The 14,651-nt window shown below is 39.2% G+C and overlaps 2 protein-coding genes across 6 annotated transcripts; one reads left to right on the forward strand and one right to left on the reverse strand.

The window, feature by feature from the left end:
• Window positions 1-18: 18 nt before the first annotated feature.
• Window positions 19-14,505, forward strand: LOC144032245 (heterogeneous nuclear ribonucleoprotein Q). Of its 5 annotated transcripts, none has more exons than XM_077539978.1 (12): window positions 19-41; window positions 7,941-8,100; window positions 8,902-9,020; window positions 9,362-9,469; window positions 9,607-9,720; window positions 10,693-10,869; window positions 11,100-11,235; window positions 11,457-11,662; window positions 11,747-11,896; window positions 11,974-12,095; window positions 12,566-12,891; window positions 13,016-14,505. In XM_077539978.1, the coding sequence occupies exons 2-12, from the start codon at window positions 7,953-7,955 to the stop codon at window positions 13,042-13,044; spliced, it is 1,635 nt and encodes a 544-aa protein (XP_077396104.1). In that variant the 5' UTR covers window positions 19-41; window positions 7,941-7,952; the 3' UTR covers window positions 13,045-14,505. The 5 variants fall into 5 exon arrangements, with proteins under 5 accessions (XP_077396104.1, XP_077396103.1, XP_077396101.1 ...); XM_077539977.1 differs by lacking the exon at window positions 19-41 and adding an exon at window positions 4,046-4,069; XM_077539975.1 differs by lacking the exon at window positions 19-41 and adding an exon at window positions 6,112-6,385.
• cga (glycoprotein hormones, alpha polypeptide) lies at window positions 1,379-3,353 on the reverse strand. The gene is made up of 4 exons (XM_077539980.1): window positions 3,231-3,353; window positions 2,998-3,109; window positions 2,681-2,865; window positions 1,379-1,785 (listed from the first exon to the last, which is right to left on the reverse strand). The coding sequence occupies exons 2-4, from the start codon at window positions 3,089-3,091 to the stop codon at window positions 1,690-1,692; spliced, it is 375 nt and encodes a 124-aa protein (XP_077396106.1). The 5' UTR covers window positions 3,092-3,109; window positions 3,231-3,353; the 3' UTR covers window positions 1,379-1,689.
• Window positions 14,506-14,651: the final 146 nt, after the last annotated feature.

Consider the following 14,651-nt stretch of genomic DNA (forward strand, 5'->3'; position numbering starts at 1 on the left):
TATAGAATGTAAACAAAGCGGCCACGACCTAAAGAGCAGAGGTGAGGAACCGCTTTCATTCAACATTACGGTAGCCTACAAACTCCTACATGACGCAATGATGGTACAAACGTTTATTACGTATGTGCTATGCACGCTTTCATGAAAGCAGACTGATTAGCGCTTGTTTTACAACAAAACATTTGCAAAGATCTGACTTACTATGGACCAAACTAGTAATTGAATCCTAATCAATTTATGAGAAAAAGGTAATAGTCAGTTAAGCAATAATAGGCTATTCATCATTTGCAGCCAATGCATGAATAACCAACTGAGAAGGAGTTGAACCAGAAGCAGTTTCAGAAGTGCATACAGTAAAGTTACTCTTTTTTGTTTTGGCATATAAGTGTGTCTGTAATGTCTTTTTAAAGATGGAAGGAACAGAGAACAAAGGAAATTTCAGATGAAACGGTAGAATTTGTGCAGTATATATAAACTTCGGTTGGCTTAATGATGCAGTCAATGTGCGGAGTGACTGGGCCGCTTGCTCCTCACAAGGGTCGTGGTGGGTGTTGGAGCCTATCCCAGCTGGCTATGAGCAGCAGGCAGGGTACACCCTGAATTGGTTGGCAGCCAATCGCAGGGTACTCGGAGACGGACAACCATCCACACACACAAGCACACCTAGGGACAATTAGGAGCGCCCAATTAACCTGACATGCACTTCTTTGGAATGTGGGAGGAGACCGGAGTACCCGGAGAAAACCCACGCAGGCATGGGGAGGACATGCCAATCTAGTTATTGATTTAGAGTTCTTGGTTAGATTAACCAATAGTCAGACCACTTTATTGGACCATCAACTTTATTGGTTACTGAGAGTACACTTAAGTAGCCCAACTGTTAATAATAATAATAAATATTATTTTTTAACTAGACTAAGTGCAATTTCTGGAGAAATTGCGTGGGAATGCTGAAAGCAAATGAGAGATAAATTATGAAATTCTAACCTGGTTACTGGCCAATGCGCTTTACCAACTGTGCCACCGAGCAGTATCAAACACCTGGTAATGATTATAAGTTATATATATGGAAGTGGGCTTGGAAAGTGATAGAAAAAGTTCAATGACTGTCCCATTGAAAATGAACGGGGAAAAGTTGACATTAAACATTAAATTGTGCAAATACTGTAAGTAATGTGGAATCAGACGATATATATACCCCGTGAGGCGTGAATTTTTGAAGCTAGTTGTAATTTGAGCAATGTAAATCAGAAGTATTATGTGGGAGTAGTTAGGCGGCAAAAAAGTGTGGAGAATAAAAATCACAATAACATATGTGGGAATGTAAAAAAAAATATGACTTAACCTTATATTACCTTCAGCCTGCATAACCATTTTGAACCAAAACAAAGTCACTTTTTTTTTTATTGTCCAGATTTCATTTATTCTTTTCACATTTATCTGACGAACAGAATCACTACAAATAACACACTAAAATATTGATCAATGTTACCTACACACCAATAAAACACAAAATGTGAGTTCACATTGTTTGGATACATGGGCACGTCACAGACAAAGAAACAAAATATGACTTGGCAGCACTATAGCATGCCTTCCTAAATAGAGTAATGCTTGTGTACATTGAAGACAAAACACAAAGTTGTAGAGCAGCACTGGCTCCCTCAGCTCCATCGCCTTTCCCGTCAGTCAGATCTTGTGATATATGCAGGTGCCACACTCGCACTCTGTGTGGTTTCTCAACGTAAGAGTGGGGTTTCCCGACAGAATATTTTTCACATGTACCTGTTGGATGAAAAACAAAAAAACAAAACAAAAAAAAAACACGGAAATTCAAGTAAATTAAATATTTGTTCAACTATTCAATTCAATTCAAATTTTATTTCACTCTTGAAAAAAAAAAAGAAATGAAAGGGGACCAAAAGAAGTAAAACTTGTGATATCTGCCCCTTAAAAACACATAACAAAATATAAACGCAAAATGAATGACAGCAAGCAGTAAATACCCTTTTAATGTAACAATTCTATAAAATAATTCAACAGCATGACCTTGTGTTATATATATTTTTGTTCTATACATATTTTTTCCCCAGTAATTGTGTGTTTTTTTGTTTTTGTCTTTTTTTTTTTTTTTTTATACATTTTAAAAAATACAGATAGACTGAGATGATTTGGTTTTACAATCCAGATTATTCCACAAACTGACACCTTGAGTTGAAATACATTGTTCTTTTTGTTTTGTTCTATATTAAAAATATCTGTTCCTCTTAATTTGTATTCACTTTCCATTTAAAAAAATAAAATAAGATTTGCATGTTAATTGGTAAAATTTCATGATGGACTTTAATTAATACATTATTTTAAGGTGGCTAAACTCCATCAATTCATTCAATGTAAAAAGTTTTTAGTTGTCTAAATATTGGCTGAGTGTGTGGTCCCTGTATCCACATCCGAAAACGCCGAGAATAGCGTGTTTCTACAGAAGAAACTAAATTTATTTTAAAACATGCTCGCGATATACTATAAATGTTGACATTTTGCAATTTTGATATTTTAGCAAGAAACATGAACTTGACAAACATGATCTTACTTTACGGGCCACATAAAATGATTTGACGGGCCAAATCTCGCCGCGGGCCGACTTTTTCAAATGCAAGTTCCCACTTTCATAGTTTATTACCTTATGGCTTCTACTCGCAACGCAGCACGATGCCTCTGAGGTGATATTCTTCGGGTTCATCATTATCTTCTTGGTCCGGAGAGGTGTCGGGTAAGCTCTGGAGAAGCAGCAGCCCTTACACTGATAGATGGGCTGGTCCCGTGAGAAAACTTTGCTCATTTTCAACGTGCACTCCTCACATCCTACTAAACAGAAATGTAATCAGCGTCCGAAAGCGTGGTTAAGTGTTTTTTTGCAATCAGTCCAAACACAGAAGGTACAATCTGTCGGGTTTTTTTTTGTTTTTTGTTTTTTGAAAGAAGCAAGTTACAACCCACTGTGTGAAAAGTCCGAGTCGGGATAAGGATTGGCCATGTAGAGAAGGTACGTCAATAAAAGAAGAAGTGGTCCAACTGATTTCACAGATCCCATTATGGTTGCAGGAGCTGCCTAAACGCACAAAGACAAATACATGTTTTAAAAATGAAACAATCTACTGTCTGTCCTGTTCAGGATCACAGGTGAGTTGAGTCTATTGCATTCTTGAACAACATGCAAGATGTTATACTACCTTTCTCAGAGTTGAAATATTCCCTTTGGAGTGTCTGCTCAGGTTGACTTTCTGAGAAAGACGTGTCCTTCTCAAGCTGTTTTATACCTGAGCGCTTGTTTTCCATCACTTCCTGGATTAAGTGAAACCTGACAACCTTATCTATCATCTCTCTAACTGTGCATGATGACCTCTTTAATAATCCCTTAAAAGCATAGAAAGATCAGACCAATCATGGAATGTCAACCACCTCCTTTTTTTCCCCATGATGATCGTTGGAATAAAGGCCTTTGTTAGTTGCTAATGGATGTTTTTAATTATAATTTCACAATAAGGAGATGGTCTGAATTGTATTATTTCTCAATTATAGTACTCAATTCAATTAAATTCTATTTTAAAAGTCTCATAACAGTTGTAAATGATATAGAGTTACTCTAAATCCAGAGCATTTGGACACTGAGTTGTTTTTTTTAAATTAGTTTTTAATTTAGACACCAATTCATTATAAGAATGAGGGTGATAAGAATTTTGTGTGTCTGTGCTTGTTAGAGAAATAGTGTTTAATTATTTTTACAATTGTTTAGTGTTTTATTGTTTTGTTTACAATAATATCCAGCAGAAACAGAACAGCATAAGGCAGGAATTGGGGGGAGTTAAATGACATAGCCTATAGCAGACTGGGGGGAGTGTAAATGAGGTATATGTCACACAGACAAGGAAATGTTGCTCTCTTAAATGACATGTACTTCAGATAGGGAAATACTTGAAGAAGAATAAGAAGGAAGGGATAAAGGAAATTCTTCTTCAGGAAGAATAAGAATCAGGAACAACCTCCTCTGAAGACGTCACATAAAAATCAAGCTAAGAATATTCATTATTATTCACTTTTCAACTTTTGATTGTTTGCTGCAGAACAAAGCTAGCATCTTGATTAAAAAAAAGGCACTTCACTTTAATTATTAGATTTGAGCTTGCAGCTGATTTTAAATTTGCCTGTACCACTTCTCATGATGTATTATGACTGTAGATAGTCTTGATTGTTGCGATCTGTAAATATAAGTAAAGAAGCCTTTCGGAAAATGTCACAAGACGCTTGTTGCTTGAGTTGAGGGACAGCTAGAGATGATGTGAATTAATTTGCAACCAAGGAAATCATCCTGTACCATCATTGAAGAAAAGGAAATGGAATATTCTTCCATGGTCATCGAAGTCTCCTTATTTCAAATCAATATAACATGAATTTCACTTACTGAATCCAAACATGAAGGCAGCAAGTGTGACTGCAGTGAAGGCCTTTTCAAAGAGTCGTCAAAGAGGAAGCTGACAATTTGGTGCTTTATATCAGTCTTTGAATGCAAAGCCTTTTCATCCATGTATTAAAAATGTATTCATATGTCATGTCGGATCCAGAAAGTGGATGTAATGCCTTAATCCAAACAGTACAAAGTAGCCATGTAAATTATCCATCAGAAAGTAAGTCTACAATTTAATGATATCTTCACTGATTTCAAATCCAGTGTGCTGGTGTTGAAAGCAAAAATAACTAAAAACACGTCATTGTCCTAACATGTATCAAAGTGGTGCATTTCAGGTCGAAAATAAAATTAAAACTGGAAACAATGATTAGCAAAAAGAAACAACAACTGTGGCCTATAGTTGTGTTTTTGGTAGTGTTTCAGTGTTTTGGTTCTTTAAAACATGGAACATGGTAGGGTTGAGGAACTTGTGAATAAACAGACAGCAACCTGATAGTCTTTGAGAGGCCAAAATCTGCCCTCCCCCGGTATCTGAAATGTCAAGGATTAATATGAATGTATTTTGTTTCTAGTTACTAAAGTACCCTCGTCCCACATGCTTGGTTGTTCTGGTAATAAATCCCCATGGCTTTTAATTCAATTAAAAAGAAGGAGGACGACTCATATTGACACAAATAGATTTATTTGGAGTTTATGTATTGCAACATTTATACACAGCTCTTTGGAACAGCATGTCAGAATTTTGTGTGCGATTGCTGCAGCTATATATATTTTTTAAAGGTACTGCTTGTATTAATGTATCAAAATTCTGATTCATGCTTTACACGTATGGAAGGAAATGTATGGGTTGTATTGAGGTGAACAATTTATACTAAACAAGAATTTTTGTAGCCTGAATACATAGAGAAATATGCATAGAAAGAACTACTTGTAGAGCATGCATTGCTTTTTCTCTTACATAAATCTGTAATGGGGTGTTGATTGTGCTATATTGAAGGACAGAAGTCACATACTTTGAAGCTAAGAAACTTTGAAAAATAGCAATGAGCAAATGAAAAAAGTCACATTGGTAGATAGCTCTTTGATCCTTACATGAAGATGTTTATTGTCAAAATGCAAAAAAATAATAAAAAAAATCAATGAAAAAACATTTGTTTCTTTAGGTGAAAACAATCAAATACCCAACCATTCTCCACCATATGTGCAAATAGACTAGTGCAAACTAGCTGCATCTGCTCAAACAATCCAATTGATTTTCTTGGCATGCACCCTAATTCTTTTGTCCATGTAGAATTGCGTGAAAGCGATGAGAAGAGTGACACAGTGTGGGAGAAAGGGGAACCTACAGTATTTACAGTGGCCTAGAACAGTCCCAATCCTGCTTAATATTTAATAGCCAGAGTAGCATATTTATAATAAAGTGTTTATTTGATTTATTTAATTAACCAAGCCAGGTAGCAAGTCGTTAAATTATCATTAGCAACCTACTCAGTTGATAATATTTACTGTTTTAACAGTTGTTTCTATATTTGTTGTTGTTATCCATAGAGGCATGGTTAGTAAAGTAAGTGGTAGGTTTAAGATGAACAAGCGCATAAGTAGCGTGTAGTAAGTATCTTTGATGTGTAAAAATCAAGTGCCACAGTGGACGGCTTATATGTGTAGCCTGAGAGCCTCCCTGGTCTAGTAGTCTACTCTACTGTACAAACGCTTCCAAGGCAGAGCCCGTGCACAGCTCTCCAAGAAACCCCATCGACGAGACAAAACTCGAGGCGTGAACGTGGCAGCCATTTTACATCATCAAGAGTGAATGACTGAGGCCGGACCCGTGCCGGGAGTTTTCCACTTTTTCCGTCTTTCAAACATAACCTCTATCTTCCAAATTACCCTACACCGTACACGGTGGTGATCCAGCGGCAGGTAGGGCGATTGCTACTGTTTGGACGCGTTACCGTTGCTCGGTTTGTGTGTGAAAAGTCCGACTCGTGCGCTGCTGTTTCAAACAATGTGGAAACTGGTGGTGGCTGGGAACGAGTTCTCCGGACCGGCTTTTTGAAAATGGACTCTTCCTATGTGGCGGCACGTTGGCAGACCACGCACCTAGCACGCTAAATCCTTAGCTCACCATGCTTCTAACAATACGATTCAATTGTACTCGGATATTTTCTGAGCGAGTGAAATCCGTGCCGACCGTTGCCGTCCTAACAATGGCCTCACTGAAATTCCGTTCGAATTAGCATGCTAGCGTAAGCTAGCCTATTTTGACAGATCATAGAATTGACACGCTCATTGTCATCACATGCTAACCGAAGCTAACTGACTATTGCCAGATATTGCTAGGCCGATGGGTGTAGGAGACGGATTGTCATTTTTAAGTACGAAGTAGAGATGCAATCTCGAAGTCTACACAAGCGCGCTGTGTTATTGTCCAATAAATCCACGGCTAGATAGATTAGCATTAGCCCTGCAAAGTAGCCCACCAGCCCGACCAACGTGCACGAGGCACACTCCTAACTAAACAACTTCTACACGCGTCGAACTAATCCAAGTTTGACGTTTTGAGGCGTAGGCTACGAATTTGTATTATTCTTTGGAATTTTTAACCTCAAATTTGACGCAGTAGGGACGTGCACATTTTTTTAGAAGCACGTGCTTACCAACATGACAGCATGAGAATCACTTAAAGGCGAGATCTCATTCGACAGTCCAATTTAGAATTGGTAGACGACAAAAGTAATGCGAGTTAAATGTGATATTAACCTAATAAAGTGCACCCAGCAGTTTGCAGAAACTACATTGCCGAGTGCTGCAATGTGAGCAGAGTGTTTGGCCTACCTAAGTTTAGACTGTCAGAAGAAGCAAAAGCTCCCAGAAAGTTGAATTATAGCACCAATGTACTAGTAATCAAAGGATGGCATGAATCCTAATGCTCAAAGGTGCATTCTTTACATATAAGTGGCAAACACTGGAAAGTGGAGCACTCTGTGATGGAACACGTGTATCAGCTATGTAGTCTGTGCTTAAGTCAGCACTCAGAAGGTAAGCTAACATGTAATTTGGAGACCAAAGCAGGCGAGCTTTCTGCACTAGAATCACTTAGTCCTAACATGTGGACTTGGCAGAGCTTTGTCACACCGACATGCAGCCATGTTTTACAAGATGTTATTGATAGCTGTGGAGAATTAGGTATGCGAGTTGTCTTGTTTTGCACCCAATATTCAGCCTGTGTCGAATGCCCATGCAGGTTACTTGATACGGTATAAATTTGGATTGTCGTAAATGTATAGTTGACTGGAGACCACACAGCTATCATAAATTTAGCACCCTTTCCCTCTGCTATTGACAAATGTATTTCACAGAGAAACGACAAATATGAAATGATCTGCCTGTAAAGTTTGAGACTTTTCACTATCCTAAACGCATCCCAAACAATGCCATTGCACCAGGATTAATTTGGCTCATTGCATTTACACAGATTTCTGGGGACATGGCCACAGAACATATTAATGGAAATGGTCCAGAAGAACCAATGGACACCTCTGCTGCAGTTACCCATTCTGAGCACTTCCAGACTTTATTAGAAGCTGGTTTACCACAGAAAGTTGCTGAAAAACTAGATGAAATTTACATAGCAGGTAAGGCACAGTTAACACATTTGCATATCCCAATATGCAACTCTTGTCAATAAATCTCTTTGCATGTACTGTCACTTCATTACCGTTTTGAGTGGGGGAATTGGGATCCCGAAGCAACTTTTTGTGGTTCCTACCAAAATGGGTACTGCAGTGCTACATAATGTTAAATTACACATCACAGCAGTGAAAGTGTAAACGCTGGCAGCATTTGCATTCCCTATATGGTTGCTAGACCACTGGTGTGAGGTCAACAGAGTTGTCCCCTCACCGTGGGTATCTTCGAACCTATCCAGTCTCTCACGCACTTTACCACAATGTCTTTGTCATTGGAGCATTTGTAGATTAGTTTGTATTATGAGAAAGTTTGTCAATATTTTTTAAGGGGCTTGTTTGTTCAGTCACATCCCAACAAGTACCAGTCTAGTTCTTCTCTCGCTCTCTTTTGTTTTTTAGTTTTTTTTTGTTTTTTTTTAAACCCAGATGAGCCGAGGGCAGAAATGATGACAACAACTGTCCGTTTGGCTGCTTAGGTTTAATGCACAGAAGCTCATTAGAAACTCATAGTTGGTTAATAGCGTTGCACAGTCACATCTGGTGTGATTTAATTCTGCAATATCATGTTAGTTGGAAAATAAGGTGCAGCGACTGAACACAGCTCTCATTATGTTAGACCTGTTGTAACCCCTAAACAGGTTATATCATTCTGTATTTTATGTGTATAATGACCTGAATTTTGGAATATGTTAAAGTTTGTTACTCAACTCTTTGCCTGTGCGTGTGTTTACTCCACCACTACTGCAGGATTGGTGTCACACAGTGACTTGGATGATCGAGCAATTGAGGCTCTGAAAGAATTCAACGACGAAGGTGCTCTCCAAGTCCTCTTGCAATTCAAGGACAGCGACCTCTCACATGTTCAGGTATGTAATCAGCAAGTATAATTTTTATGCATGTCTTCAAAATAGGGTTGTGCACAATATAATAATACCATTAATTAGAACTATGTTGACTATGTGGAATTGATATGCATTAATTTTTCAACAAAATAGATAGATACTTGACTGCAACCAGCAGGGACCTTGTCGAGTCAGTCTCAGCAGGTTCGATGTGCAAAAAAATAAAACAAAATGACTCAATGGGAATTGGCAATTTACATCCGTACAAACATCATCATCATCTCATATTTGCCATTGCCTCATCGACTGTATGTCAATTTCTAAGTGCTTTTTTCTTCTTCACATTTTCCCCCTATGTCTTTCAGAACAAAAGTGCCTTTCTTTGTGGCGTGATGAAGACATACAGGCAAAGAGAGAAACAAGGGACCAAAGTGTCAGACACCAACAAAGGACCAGATGAAGCCAAAATCAAAGTGAGAACTAATTTAAAAAGTGCATTAAAGTGAGAATGGTTCAGAGTAAGGAAAAAAAAAAAAACGTAATAGTAATTAACCGTCAAGTATAGTTTTGAAGGCTTGATATTTTCTGACATCATTGTAACTATTGTCAGGCATTGCTGGAGAGGACTGGCTACACACTTGATGTCACTACAGGCCAGAGGAAGTATGGCGGTCCACCACCTGAATCAGCTCACTCAGGGGCACAGCCGACTGTTGGGACAGAAGTATGGAAAGTCATTTCATATATTTGCAGGCTATTGATGCAATCACAAGTTGTATAGCGATGATATTTAGTTTGATACAATGGAACCTTCAAAGTTAAACACTTCCAAATGGTTTGCTTTTCCCCCCAAGAATTTTTGTGGTTTTGTTGTTAGTCCCAAAGATGGGAGAACAACAAAAGTATAATGAACCAAAAATGAAACTTATTGCGCTATAGGTAAGTGCTGAATTTTGAAATTTGGATGTTCTGCTGTAGGTTAATGCTGCAGTCAGACCGAACGCGAGCTGTGCGTTTATGGCGGCACGTTTGCATATATAGTTAATGCAATTTGCGTGCCAGGCGAAACTTTTGCTCCTTCACTCATTTTGGCGTCAAATGTACTTACTATGTTACATGCAGACACAGCACAGACAGACCAGACACACAGCCAAATGTAGTTTAAAAAAAAAAAAAAAAAAACACGCACACAACAGTGTGGTGAAATTTATAAACAATGTGGGACAATATTGCGGCCTCTGCCACTGGGAGGTGTACAACCGAGCCAAAAAGGCGACTGGTGTCTGGTGAGTAGATTGGCTTGTTTACAGCTAAACCGTGAACCAAAATGACATTCGGCAGTCTACACAACCATCGGCTACTATTATTGACTAGCAATGTTCAACATCCACACACACACACCCCTCTGTTCCCTACGCTTGAAGCAATCTCATGTAGTCACCTTTGCAAACAAAAGCACGTGGGGCGACGTGACATTCCGTGTCGGTCTGAACCCATGCTTAAGAAACATTTATGATTCAAGTTGGTTTGGTGTCCACATGATGACAGTTTACATGTATCAATAGTAACCTTGGTTACGATGATGGTTTACCGCTAAGAGCTGATTGGATACCTAAAGTCAAAATTATTTATATATCATGGCTTAAGTTCATTGTAAAATAAAGACACTTGCATGCAAATGTTCCTCTTTTGGCAGATATTTGTTGGGAAAATCCCCAGAGACCTGTTTGAGGATGAGCTGGTTCCTTTGTTTGAGAAAGCTGGCCCTATCTGGGACCTGCGCCTGATGATGGATCCCCTTAGTGGCCTGAACAGAGGCTACGCCTTTGTCACTTTCTGCACCAAAGAGGCGGCACAGCAGGCTGTCAAACTGGTACGTTCTTTCTCCTGCAATCCAAAGATTGAGTGAGGAAGAGGGTTTAACGGTGAAGACAGCAAGTTATCTGTTTTGCTAGGGTCCACACAAAATATCAGAAATGTTATACCCCCCCCTTCCAACAACACGGCAGAAACATGTCTGATAGAAATATCAAAACATATGTACCCTTTACACTGACATTCTTTTTTTTCCCCGTCTCTTTTGTGTTCGTCGTTGCGCTGCAGTGCAACAATAATGAAATCCGACCCGGCAAACTAATTGGCGTGTGCATCTCAGTGGCCAATAATCGACTGTTTGTTGGCTCCATCCCCAAGAGTAAAACAAAAGAGCAGATTGTTGAAGAATTTGCAAAAGTCACAGGTGAATTCTTACCTTTTCTATTTCATTTATTTTACAATAACTATATAAAAAACCACTATTGTTGTTTGCAGTAGTGTAAAACTGAACCTCTTAGATCATTTTATTTAAAAAATATAGATATATATTTTATCCTGCTCACATTTACGTTTGTAGTAATTTATCACCAGAGATGATAATTTAATCTTCGGTTTTGTTCCCTTTCTGCTTCTTCTGCTCCACAGAGGGTTTAAATGATGTCATATTGTACCACCAACCTGACGACAAGAAGAAGAACCGCGGCTTTTGCTTCTTGGAATATGAAGACCACAAGACGGCGGCTCAGGCCCGCCGGCGTCTGATGAGCGGCAAGGTGAAGGTCTGGGGCAACGTGGTCACTGTGGAGTGGGCCGATCCCATCGAGGACCCCGACCCAGAAGTCATGGCCAAGGTAAAGCTTGAGGTGTAATTGCCCAGCAGTTTCTGGTCTATGCTAGCACAGATCTGTCATGTTAAACTTTGCTTCTGTTCACAGGTGAAAGTGTTGTTCGTGAGGAACCTAGCTAGCTCTGTAACTGAAGAGATTCTTGAAAAGGCGTTTAGTCAGTTTGGCAAATTGGAGCGTGTGAAGAAATTGAAAGACTACGCATTCGTTCACTTTGAGGAAAGAGATGGTGCTGTCAAGGTACTGCAATAAGTCAGCGTGAGGTATTGGTTGTGCATGCATTGGGAACCAATTTTAACTGTGGAACATTTTCACAGGCTCTCGCTGATCTCAATGGAAAAGATCTGGAAGGAGAACATATTGAGATCGTCTTTGCCAAGCCTCCTGACCAGAAGAGGAAAGAGCGCAAAGCGCAGAGACAAGCGGCCAAAACACAAATGTAAGAGATTTTAAAAGCAGATCTTCTAACTCTTTTGCTCCCAAAAACGTATAAATGCGTTCTAAATGCTAAATGTTTAGTGTTCCGAATACATATTTAATGTTTTTTTTATGCGAGAGCATACAGAAGGCTTTGATGCAGCCTCTTAACATGCAGTGAACATATGAAAAATTGGTAGTAATTACAAAACCGCCCAGCAGGTGGCAGCAGAGTATAAGAGATCAACCAGGGCCATAATGATGAAACTTAGCTATGTTCAAATGCTAATTGCTGCAAAATGGAAACAGATATAAATATACTTTTTTCCTGATGAAAGAAGAGACTAATCTTTCTTTTGGTCGGCAACAGAACACAATATTCTGTGGGCCTTGCAAAATCAGTCAAAATCCAGTAAAACATCAGGGAGTGAAAATGGATGGGAGTGAATGAGTTAAACGTCTTTTCTTTAGACATTTTGTTTTGTTTCCCAGGTATGATGAATACTATTACTATGCGCCTCCCCACATGCCTCCGCCCACGAGAGGCCGTGGTAGAGGCGGGCGCGGAGGCTACTCTTACCCTCCGGAATACTACAGCTACGAAGACTATTACGATTACTATGGTTACGACTACCACAACTACAGGGGCGGCTATGACGACCCCTTCTACAGCTACGACGATTTCCAGGGCTCTGTGAGAGGCCGAGGAGCAAGGGGCGGTGTCCGCGGCGGGATTACCCAGACGAGGGCCCGTGGCGGCATCACACCCAGGGGAAGATTGGCCTTCTCCCAGCGGGGCGTCCCTGGAACAAGCAGAGGTAGTTATGTTTTTATTTGTGTGATTTTTGAAATTAGTCACATAGTGAAGAATGAGCAATTCTGTCGGATTGTCAAAGCTCTAGTTCCATAAACTGAATTTGTCTTCATTTCTGATTGGTCTAGCAGGGAAGCGGGGCCGAGGCCGGTCCTGACCTGTCACTCACAGCGGATACTGACTTGATGTGTGGGGTTACACCATGAGCTGCAAAGGATGTTAAAACAACAAAAAAGAAAAAAAGAGCGTGACAAAAAAAGGTCCAATGATATTCCAGCCTTACAGAAGAAGCATCTCCCCTTTTCCCCTTGTTTTGTTTTTGTTTTAAAAGAAACTGCCACCTTTTAAAAAAGATGACCGCACGATTATTGTATTCGCCTAAGCCTCTTTCGCCCCTTGTGCCCCTGTAGCTTGCCCTGATGCAGGGTTCGAATTTATTGCCCTAACAATCTCCCCCCATCCCCTGTCCCCGAACATGCCATTTTTAAATAATTATTGATGAATTTGCACTTTTTAAGTTTCTTAGGTTTGAAGTGGCTCGAAGGAGCTTGATGCTATTGTATATTTTTGTGCTAATCGCAACTTTTAATGTTGGAATATCCATGTTAATCGTTTTGATGTGGATGTTTGAAAGAGAACATTTGCAGGTTTTTATTTAGGGTGCACCCACCTGGCATGGATAAGTCAGGCATTCCAGGAAAGTGGTTCTTTTCAGAACTTGTCTTTAAAGGGTTGGTTGACTACCTCAGTACAGAGGACTAAACTACCCGGCCTGTACTGTAAATAGGGAAACTATATTGATGAAAGCAGGGCTTGTTCTCATAAAAAAAAATATGCACAAGAGCTGTAGCACACAAACAATGTACTTAATGTAATATAGTCATTTTCGCTGCGGCTCTGACACTGCAAACAGTCAAACTGGGCATGCAAAACAATCTCATGAGATGAGTCAGAACAAGCTCTGCTTTTATCCTATTTTAAACTGAATTAGCTGCCTTGCTTCTTCAGAGTATGTAGTTACTGTTTGTATAGTTTTTTTTTCTTGTTTTTTTTTTCTTTTCTTTTTTTTGGATAAAATGTTACTTTTGTAAAGGCTTCAATGTCATGGGCATCAGACTGCCTCTGATTTTAACCGATAACAAAAAAATAAAAGCCCTGCAGTGTCCCTTTTGTGCCACTGTCAATCCGGTGGATTTGTTTTTATATGGAACCATCTTCAAACATATTAACACCGGACGGGTCCCTTGTCCATCTCCTAAACCACTGACTAACAGAATATGTTCAAGCTACTTGTGGCCATATTGCCCAGACAGAGCATGTGTCCAAAGTTATGGTTTTGGTGTGGGATCATCAACATCTTGGTATAAGGGATGCTGCAGAGAACATTCTATTTCCAGGTATACCTACAAGGAAACTGTGCTGATCCATTTCCGGTTTTCTATACAGTTAACTCCCTCATTGAAATCATAACCACCTTATGAGAAAAAAAAAAGATGTTAGCAGTTTTAAACTATTGTTGGTGGCCAACAACATTTTTGCATTCCTGCAAATAAATTGTTTTATACTGTAAAATGGAGGTGAGTGTAACTTATTTTTGTAATAAAGTTTTTGATTTCTATGTTGTGTCTTAAATCATTTGACGATCAAATGACCAGTGAGAGGAGCTTGATTTCCATGAAGCCTTAAAAAAAAGATCACATAGGCCTACTACTTTGTTAAATTGCATTTAAATAAATAACAGCTGTAAGCTCGAAAATAGTTGCA

The sequence above is a fragment of the Festucalex cinctus genome, chromosome 12, assembly GCF_051991245.1.
Source record: "Festucalex cinctus isolate MCC-2025b chromosome 12, RoL_Fcin_1.0, whole genome shotgun sequence".
In the NCBI taxonomy this organism is placed as follows: Eukaryota; Metazoa; Chordata; class Actinopteri; order Syngnathiformes; family Syngnathidae; genus Festucalex; species Festucalex cinctus.

Excerpts from the sequence above, each read along its gene's own strand:
- cga (XM_077539980.1), bottom strand. The coding sequence starts at position 3,091 with ATGGGATCTGTGAAATCAGTTGGACCACTTCTTCTTTTATTGACGTAC. Across the intron at positions 2,866-2,997 it reads CGACTCGGACTTTTCACACA|TAGGATGTGAGGAGTGCACG; the intron begins GTGGGTTGTAAC and ends ATTTCTGTTTAG. Across the intron at positions 1,786-2,680 it reads TTGCGAGTAGAAGCCATAAG|GTACATGTGAAAAATATTCT; the intron begins GTAATAAACTAT and ends TTCATCCAACAG.
- LOC144032245 (XM_077539978.1), top strand. The coding sequence starts at position 7,953 with ATGGCCACAGAACATATTAATGGAAATGGTCCAGAAGAACCAATGGAC. Across the intron at positions 8,101-8,901 it reads AGATGAAATTTACATAGCAG|GATTGGTGTCACACAGTGAC; the intron begins GTAAGGCACAGT and ends CCACTACTGCAG. Across the intron at positions 12,096-12,565 it reads CAAGCGGCCAAAACACAAAT|GTATGATGAATACTATTACT; the intron begins GTAAGAGATTTT and ends TTTGTTTCCCAG.